General features: G+C 37.5%; 1 protein-coding gene across 3 annotated transcripts in view; it reads left to right on the forward strand.

The window, feature by feature from the left end:
* SBI1 (Leucine carboxyl methyltransferase) overlaps nucleotides 1-9697 on the forward strand; it is a 45824-nt gene extending 36127 nt beyond the window's left edge. The window contains exons 7-13 of one of the 3 annotated variants that reach the window (XM_010277133.3): nucleotides 827-947; nucleotides 1051-1098; nucleotides 2821-2904; nucleotides 3841-3905; nucleotides 8321-8372; nucleotides 9091-9129; nucleotides 9222-9697. In XM_010277133.3, coding sequence (XP_010275435.1) covers nucleotides 827-947; nucleotides 1051-1098; nucleotides 2821-2904; nucleotides 3841-3905; nucleotides 8321-8372; nucleotides 9091-9129; nucleotides 9222-9308 — 496 coding nt within the window. In that variant the 3' untranslated portion in view covers nucleotides 9309-9697. Of the gene's footprint in view, nucleotides 1-826; nucleotides 948-1050; nucleotides 1099-2820; nucleotides 2905-3840; nucleotides 3906-4563; nucleotides 4764-6812; nucleotides 6881-8320; nucleotides 8373-9090; nucleotides 9130-9221 lie in introns of those variants that run through there. The other 2 variants (XM_010277132.3, XM_010277131.3) reach the window with 2 other exon arrangements.

Here is a 9697-nt window from a genome sequence, read left to right on the forward strand (position 1 = left end):
AAAAGTGCAAGGTGCAGAAAAAGCACAAGGGGTAACTTGTGCTCGAGGAGTAAGGCGAGGCACACACTTTTTTGATGCAAGGCGCAAAAATAAAAAAGCTAAAAAAATAAAAAGGTCAGCAAATTAAAAAAAGCAAAAAAATTCAAAAAAATATTAAACATAATTAAAAAATATAAACTTAAATTTTAAAATAAATGTTTTTGAAAACCTATTATCTAAAATTAAAATACATAAACATAACATGTAAAAGCATATCCAAATAAAAATTCAAAAATAAAATCAAACATATAAAGCGTTTTCAAGCATGTAAATCCCACAATCTATTTTTTTCCTCAATTGCATTATTTCAAGTAGCTAATGTGATGTAAAACATATTGCATTACTTATTATATGAGCTGCATTTGTACCATGCCCCTCAAGGTGCATTTTAAGACCCTAACATGGACTTGTTTGGGCTTGCCTTGAGGGATGTGATCAGGGGTCTGGGGGCTCCACCCCCAGCCCAGCCACTAAGTTCAAAAAAAGCAAAATAGCGTAAAATTTTGAAAAGGCGCACCAGGTGTGTGCCTTTTGAAAGGGCTGCGCCTAGGACCTAGGTGAGGTGCATACCCTAAAATGCACCTCACCTTTGCGCCTGAGGTGCACCTTTTAAATCACTGATCCATGCAGGGGAACAAGTGGTGATGTTTCATGACTCATTTATGTTTTCCGTTTGTTTCTTTTTGAGTGTTGGGAGATGTCTACCTATCAGTTCATGGCTGACTAGGGCAGTCATAATTCATGTTTGAGAAATGACTAAGCTGCTTCATCTTGATATTGTTGTCAGCTTGCCAACATTTATAATTGCAGAGTGTGTTCTAATATACTTGGATCCAGATTCAATCCATGCTATAGTTGGTTGGGCTTCAAAAACCTTTTCTACCGCAATATTTTTCTTATACGAGCAGGTTCAACCTTTTTCTTTGGTTTTCTCATGAATGTTTCCTTAAGTTTTGTCATTTAATGTTTTCCATAGGCCATAGTATAAAATCTTCTTCTTTTGCTCAACAGATCCTTCCAGATGATCCCTTTGGACAGCAGATGATCAGAAATTTGGAGGTAATAGGGATTTTTTTCTTGATTACCTAAACAATGTAGTAGCTTCCTTCCTACCTTATCTTCAGGGTCATTAACTTTTGTCAAAGAATAAGCTGTTCTTGTAAACTAGAGTTTTTTATTCATCATCTTCTTTTATTTTCCTCTGGGTGTGAAGTTAGGGATAAGGCTTACAGCCAGGTGTTAAATAGACATTTTGGCCTGGCTAAGTGAGTAGATAACTAGACACCTAGGTGACAATAAATATATATAGCTACCTTTTCTCAATGTGTGTGTATTTGAGATGGAAGTTTGAAGATCTTTTCAACCTGAACCATAATATTATAGACATAATGTAGATCTGCTAGGAAAAAAAATCTTGGTTTGATACCTCCCAAGTACTAACCATCAAATGAACGAGTTATTTTTCAAAGAGTACAATCCTTTTTTTTTTAATCAAATTTTTTTGATCAGAAACGGTAACTTTCATTAGACAGATTAAGAGAATACACTGTCACCACCCAGTTTGAAAATAACAATCTTGTAGTTGGTTAATTCATCCAATCGGATTGATTTTTTGGTGTAAAAAATCTTCAATATATAGATCACAATTGGATTGATTTTTAGTTACTTATTTACCCCCATTAGTTATGCCACTAACCTGGTTTGTTGCCTAGGTGATATGCTTTAAAAGCACTTAGTTGGTTATCTAGTTGATACATACACTCATGGATCATGATATTAAATTCCTTATTCATATGTTTTGGACTATTCACATTCTAATTTCTATAGGTTCACAAAAGCACATGACACTATTTAGTCTTGTTTGGCTCAAGCATTGCTAAATGAGATGACAGTGGTGTGTGGGCAGGCCTAAGGGAGTGATGGGTTGGGATTTGTCATTGTCATCACCCTAGAGTATAAAACGACTGAACAAATGTTAAAGAAATGATTGTGGTGGGAGCTAGAGGCTATATGGAGAAGTTTAGCATCCGGAAAGCATGGATTGCTTATCAAGTTCCAAAACAATATGTAATTTGTGTACAGAAGAGGTTAATGTTGACATATGATTTTCACATTTCTAGTTGCAAGTTTAAAGTCCAGATTTAGGAGAATTTTTATTTCTGGGAGGATCATTGCTTTGAGGCAGATAAACTCAAGCAGGTGTGCCCATGGTGTTATAGATGGGCCCTTCAATGGTCAAGATGTGCTTTCAAGTGAGAGGAGAAGTGAGTTGGAGTTCTTTGTTTTGTTGTCTGTTGCTTCCAGAGAAATCAAGGAACCTTTGATGCTTAATAAGAACTTCAATGAGACTCTTGTGGACCCATTTTGTGAATATCAGCAATTGTAAATGGAAGTACCTAGAGGTATGTTCACAGTTAGATCCAATAGGAAACTGATTCTGCACCATGCTTTGTTTCATGAAGGTGATGGAAGATTATGGAGTTCATTATCCCTTTTTTGGTCCCTGCTTTTGCTTCCTCTTATTTCCCTACTTAATCCATGAGAATGATTTTTTTTTTTTTTTTTTGTAAATACAATGTGATATTTATTTATTTTAGAACTATATACCGGAAAGAATTTGCAAGTCTATCCACTGACATCTTATATGAACACATTGTTAGGGTCATACTATTGACACATTATATTTCTAAAGTTTTTGTTTATTTGTGAGTATAAAGTTGTGATCTGTTTCCTGTCAATGTTCAAATTTCTTAATATGTTTTATTCCAAATTGTTGTGCAGAGTCGAGGCTGCGCATTGTTGGGATTACATGCCACACCAACTTTACTAGCCAAGGAAAAACTCTTTCTTGACCAGGGGTGGCAGGTATATCTTCTAGTAAATTAATTCCCTCACTTTGTATCAAAGATTATCATTTAATTAGAAAGTAGTATCTATCTATACTCCAAAAAAGATTTTAAAGCACCCCTTGGAACAGTGAATGGGATGAATGAGAAATAACTGCACCAGGATGAGAAAATGGAGATATGTTCCCTCTTTATGTGGTACAGACTCGTATTAGGATACCAGGAGTCAGTTGGTTACTTAGTTTTGATGATCGGAATGGGTACAATTTTGGCACATGGAATCTCCTAGATAGATCTAAGAATGCTGGATTCTATCCCCGGATGGGATTCTATATGACAAATTATTAGAATAGGTTTACTAACAATTTTATAAGCTGGTTTCAATGATTGAAACGGGGTCACTTTTGGTGCCTGGAATGATAGGGCCTATGTAAAGCTGGCTTCTGCCCCACTGCCCCTTTGTTTATCCTAATGTATGAATTATGATAGAGGATTCTAAGATACGTTTTGTTTAACCTTTGCAATTAGTATAATGCTTATATATGAGATCTCCATGGCTGATTTTTTTTTTTGGGCAGCACTGTATTAGCCAACTGCTATGTGGAGTGCAGCACTCCTCTTTGGGGAGCTTGTTCTGTACTTCTTATTAATTAGTGAATGAAAGTTACTCTTTCCAATAAAAAATCTCAATGGTTGAATGTGCATTGGGCCTTTTATGACTTTTGAGTTTGAAGCTTAAGTTCTCCCTTTCTGTTTGTTTGTTCTTTTCTTTTTCCTTTCAGGGGAAGGGAGAGTGGTTCTCTTTACATTCAATTCTCTCTCTCTCTCTCTCTCTCTCTCTCTCTCTCTCTCTTTCTCTCTATCTCCCCCAGAATATTCTCTCTTTATCATTGCATCTACTCCTATCAGCATAAAAGTTTTTGCTAATAATCTTTCTCTGGCTTTTGTGATTCAGAGGGCTGTTGCTTGGGACATGCTGAATGTTTACTCTAATTTTATTGAAGCTCAAGAAAGGCGAAGGTAAGAATTCCTCTTATATACTGAGGATATTATGGTCATTGCATCTCATTTTGTAGAAAAGGTTTATGCATATGTGGAGGAAAATAATCTCCAAGTGAAAAATGTAGAAAGTAAGTGGAGTTACTGAAACAGGAATTCTAGACTGCATTTTTTTTCTCTGTAAAATGCATTGAGACTGAAATATTGGCTAATTCTTTACAGCAAAAATTTTGTTTTCCACCCTTTCAAATTCTTTTTATGTAAATGGCATGGAAAGCATAGTTTTCAACATAAAAGCAGTGATCATAAAGCTCAAATATTTCAGCCTGTTTTTTTTTTTTTTTTTGATCTGTAACGGTTAAGGTTTTATTGATTATGTATGAAGAATGGCATACAAATAGCAATACGCTAAGCAATCTTGATATTAGCCTAGCTCCTGCTAGTTGCCCCTAATCCTTTGTCATTTCTTGTTACAAAGTTTCACCTTGGGGAATCAGCCCCCAGCACAACTGAGTTCTGTTTACTTCTTGTCTTGCTAACCCATCTGCCATGCCATTGGCAGATCTTCGAATCCAGTTATTATTTGTTCTCAATTCCAATGATTCTTCACTTCCCTTATTTTGTATCTATATTTCCAAATTTCAAGAACTCATGTAGTTCTTTGTTTTTTTTTTTGAAGAATCAAGATGACACACCAACAACTTCAAGTACATACTTCAATTACATGTCCAAACATTAAACTGAGAATTCAACTACATTACAAGGCTGTAACTCAAGCAACTCCCAAAAATTTTCCATTAAATCAACTTTGGAGACTTGATCAAAATCTGGGAGCCCAAGGACTCACTCTGATATCAGATTGGACACTAAAGCTACCAGGTATTCTATATTGTTGGCCCTATTCTCGAATACTCTTCTGTTTTTCTCCCTCCAAATAGACCAACATACTGCAAGAGGGATGCAGCTCCAAACAATACTTGCTTTATTACTTCCTCTGAACTTTGGCCACAGAGCAAACATTTCTGCTGGAACTGAAGGCTGGAAGCCTCACGGCCCAAATAAAGAGGAAAAAAACTTCCATATGAAGCTTGCTATGCTGCATGAGAAGAACAAGTGGAACACAGTTTCTTCCTCTTCCGTGCATAAATAGCACCTGCTTGCCATATGAAATCCCCTAAATTTCAGATGATCAGTAGTGAGAATGCTGTCATGTGCCACCAACCATGCAACGGCTTCTACCCTTGGGGGCCCAAACTTTTTTTATCTGAACCGATCCTCCCACTTCTTTGATTAATGCTTTGTAAAATGACTTGACTGTGAATCTACCCTCCTTACATTCCTTCCACCAAAGACCATCTTGAAATGTTAGTTCCTTCTAACTTTTTCAACAATAGTACACATTCTTCCACTTCTTGGTCTAGCAATGTTCTGAACTTTGGATTCCAAATCAGTTGCTCCCCTCTCGATTCATAACATTGAGCTATTGAGACTTGGTGTTCTGTTAGTTTGTATAATCTTGGGCACACCTCACTTAACTTTCCTATCTCCAGCCACTCGTTTTCCAAAACCTCACCCTCGAGCCTTCCCCTACTCTAAATTTGATGAAACTCCTGAATTCTTGGTTAAAGCTCATAATTCCTTTCCAGACATTCATCCCATAGGATCTCCTCAGTTCCTTCGGTTCCCATCCAAATCTTATCACACCATACTTCCCGACAACCACCCTTCTCGACAAAGTCTCCCTCTCTCTCCCTTCCAAACCTCCACAACCACTTCTCTATAAGTGCTTTGTTCATCAGCTTTCCTTTGGTTTGCATACCTTGTCCCACTTGACTAAGTGGAATTTTTTAACTCCCCCTACTCCTTCCCATAGGAAGTCTCTTTGAGCTTTTTCGATTTTCATGGCCACTTCCGTTGGAATCCTTAGCAAAGAAAGATAATATGACGGAAGACTGGCCAAAACACTCTTAATGAGAGTGATTCTTCCTCCCAATGACAAGTAAGCCCACAATTGTATGAGAGTAGGGTGCAAGTCGGGCGGGTTAGGCCGGGTTTATGGTCAACCTAGGCCCGGCCCTAAAATTTGGGCTTAAGGCCCGAGCCCGAGGTCAAGCCCGATTTTCCCAACCTCGAGGGGCGTGGCACAAAGGCGGCTCTTAGAATCAGGAATGTAATATGTTTTACATTACATTAACTACGTGAAGTAATGCAATTGAGTGAAAAAAGAGATTAGAGGTTTTAAATGCTTGAAAATGTTTTATATGTTCAATTTTATTTTTAAATTCTCATTTGAATATGCTTTACATAATTACATCTTATGTTTCTGCATTTTAATTTTAGATAATAGGTTTTTTAGAACATTTTTTTAAAATTTAAGTTTATATTTTTTATTAATATTATGCTTAGTATTTTATGATTTTTTTTTGAATTTTTGGCATTTATTGAAATTTCTGACTTTTGTTTTTGATTTTTTAGCATTTTTTTTTATAATTTTGCGCCTTGCGCTTTTAAAACGCTGATTTCAGCCTGAAAATTTTCCCTCCATTTATGTTGAAACAGAGCCCTAAGGAATTTTCTATCAAGATCACTGGTCATACCTCTATAGTCACCATTTTGTCATTATTTTGTATCCTTTCTAATTCTTTGTGGGGTATATCAGAACAAGACCTCCATATAAAAGTTATTAGACCCAATCCAGCTTTCGATCTGTTTCAAACTTTAGGGATCACTAATCATGATTATGATCAATGGCTTATATATATATATATTATAGCCTTGTGATTGTGTATGACTCCAAATAAAAGCTTTATACATCCAATCTAGCTGCTCGTATGCATGTACATCGTCCAACTATCCATACAACTAACTTTTGGGAATTGCAGTTTAAACATGCTTTTTGCTGAAAGTGTTTTGCTTACTCCTGTATAGGGATTTCATTTATTGTGCCACCTCATGTATTTGATATTATCCAAGAAATATAGTATTTGGCCATCAATTATGTGGTACAAAAACCTACTTTTGGGAAAGCCAGGAAGACAGACCCAAAGGTAAAGTTTCGATGCCCAGGGTTGATCTATGTTTGGTTTTGAACATTTGTTTTCCCCATCAATAAAACTTGTCTGGAACAATGGGCATGTGTCTGATGATAACAAAATTAAAATTTTACCTGTGTGCATCATCATAGGTCAACACTATCTCCTGGTCCTCATTGATTTCCATTTTTCATTTAATCACTTTATAAAGTTGTCTCATGAGGTAAAACTCCTTGATTTCTTGCTTTAGTATTCCGTTTGCTTCTCTTTTTCTTGTGAGAATAATCTTTTTTTTTTTTCTTGGATAAACCTGTGTCTGGATATAGCATGTTCTTTCACATGACAAGATTCTGAAAACAACAAAGGAAACATATAACTCCTTGATATGTATGCATTACTTCAACATTTTTTTCTTCATTAGCCCCAGTTATTACCAGTATCTTCTTGGTATTCAAGACGAGTCCTGGTGCTAGTATTTATAGTGGATTCGTACTTGTACAATTACCCGGAATGTGTAGATCACGGATCACCTGTAACCTGTTTAGTAGGACTCTGTGAGTGCCCATCATTTTCTGGTGGAAGCTCAAACCATGGCATTCCCAAATCTGTGTCCTCACAAATAGCATTTCTCCCACTTCTGTCACCACCTCATCAAGATGGGACTGGGTTAAGATGGTAGTCTTCACATTTTGACTGTTAGGTTTATATGCATTTTCACCAACTCATTACTCTGTCTATCTGACTTTCAGTGAACTACCAACAGGTTCTCAATCACTCAGAGTCGCATCTTTGAGGTTCCAAGTTTGAATACCTGTGTCTAGATGTCCTCTTTTATGCTTAGCTCCTTGCAAAGCACATGGCCCTACAACTCTTGACATACTGTATCTAATTAAAATCCAACGGCTAAGTCAGATAAAATTTCGTTTGGATGGCCAAGGAAAACCTAATTTCTGATTACAATCTCTGCTTCTATCTTTCTTCTTATTTGGTCATGTCTTGGGAAAACTTGGTTACATGGCAGGAAGGCATCTGCTGAATTTTGTTTCTGTTTGTCATCCCTCTGTCCAACTCTTGGTGGTTCCCCACCCTCCATTATTGTCTGACTTGTCTTCCACTATGGAATTGCCTTGGCAATCTTGTGAGAATCCTTGAAAGTTTCCTTCCATGCTTGTCTTTGAGAAGTTGATTAACGTTATTGTTGGACGTTGGTAAACTACTGCCTGCTTTTGATGTCCCAAAGTTGCTAGTTTCACATTTAAAAATCCTAATTCCTGTGTAATTTTTTTATGGGTTTGCTTTTTTCTTTGTTCTTTGGATGTCATTCAATTGTAAAAGCAAAACGTTTAAGAAACCTTCAGTTGAAGATTCTCATCTGCTTTTTTTCTTTTTTTTTTCATGGATCAGGATAGAGCGGCTTGAATTGTTTGATGAATTTGAAGAGTGGCACATGATGCAGGCAAGCCCACAAATATTTTTTTTTAATAAAAAAAAAGAAGACAGGAGAAAAAGTGTGGTACCGTCATGCTGCTAAGCAGTCATACCTATTTTACAGTTCTTTCCATTCATAAATAACAGAAGAAATGGTAGTCCGAGGAAAAAAAAAACGATTGCTTCCTTCTATCAAGGAGTTGTAGTAAACAACGACTTTTATGCCAACTCCCAGTTTTCTTCGCGCTACAGACAATTGCTTGGGTGTGTAGGGGCGAAGTTTCGCAAGAGTTGCATAAAACTGGTTGTTTAATAGCACAGCAGCATTCCTCCTCAAGTCCTTACCGAAGTAAATATCATAGAAATATGCCCATGAACTCCAAACTAATGTAAGGAGATAACTGATCGAACGGTTCTGATTAAGGATGCGTACTAGTGGGTGTGCAATCTTCACCATGATGGCTCTGTCTAACATGGGCCCCACACTGTGGGTCATGGATCTCTCACACAACTACAACTGGAAGTTGTCAGTTGGTTGGAGATGGTCATTCATTCCACATTTCCACTGCCGATGAGGTCTGGCAGTTACACTTGGGTTTGGTGCCATGCCTCCGGTTAAAATGTAGTACAACTCTGGAAGGAAAACCCATTGAGTCCATGTTAAGCTTGTACGTCTGCAGAATTGCTTCAGCCTTCAGTTCTGAATCTGATAAGAACCTCTTTTTGTCCAAAATTGTTTGCCTCAGGAACACTACTGCGTGGTTTATGCAATCAACGACGCCATGGTTTGGTCCCACTCTCTCTCTCTGTCTGTCTGCCCGTGCCCGTCCGTCTGTGCTGTGTTTTGCAACTCTGATTTTCTTTTCTCTATGTGCAGGGGTTGTTTGGGGGTTTCGGGTTCCGTAGGACTGATGACCGTGCGAGTAGCAACACTCCATCGCCTACCGCTCCTCCATCTCTATGAAAGCAAACAGAAGCTTTTATATAGGTTATGGTTTGTGTGCTTCTTATGCCAATTTTTTGGTTGATGAAATGAAATCTGGGTATGAGAGCCACGTGCCAGCTCATGGGAAGGACAAGTAAGAAAGTACACTGGACAAGTAGTTTGGGTAGCTAGGTTCCAAAAGGAGGGTTTGGATGTATCCCGAATCTATATCTCTATCTATATTCTATAGTATGTGAATGTGAGTTGTATTCTTTTCGTTGCTGCCGACCCGACCATTCTTGCTAGCTGGTTAGCAAAACAGAGTGTCGGACCCACACCACGACTGACGTATGTTTTTTCGGTTTTTCCTTCTTTGTTTTGTCATTCATCATCATTCGTTCGTGGGCGAAGAAGGGGGTATTAGACTA

Source organism: Nelumbo nucifera, chromosome 1 (genome assembly GCF_055504915.1).
Source record: "Nelumbo nucifera cultivar China Antique chromosome 1, China Antique-T2T, whole genome shotgun sequence".
NCBI classification, from domain to species: domain Eukaryota; kingdom Viridiplantae; phylum Streptophyta; class Magnoliopsida; order Proteales; family Nelumbonaceae; genus Nelumbo; species Nelumbo nucifera.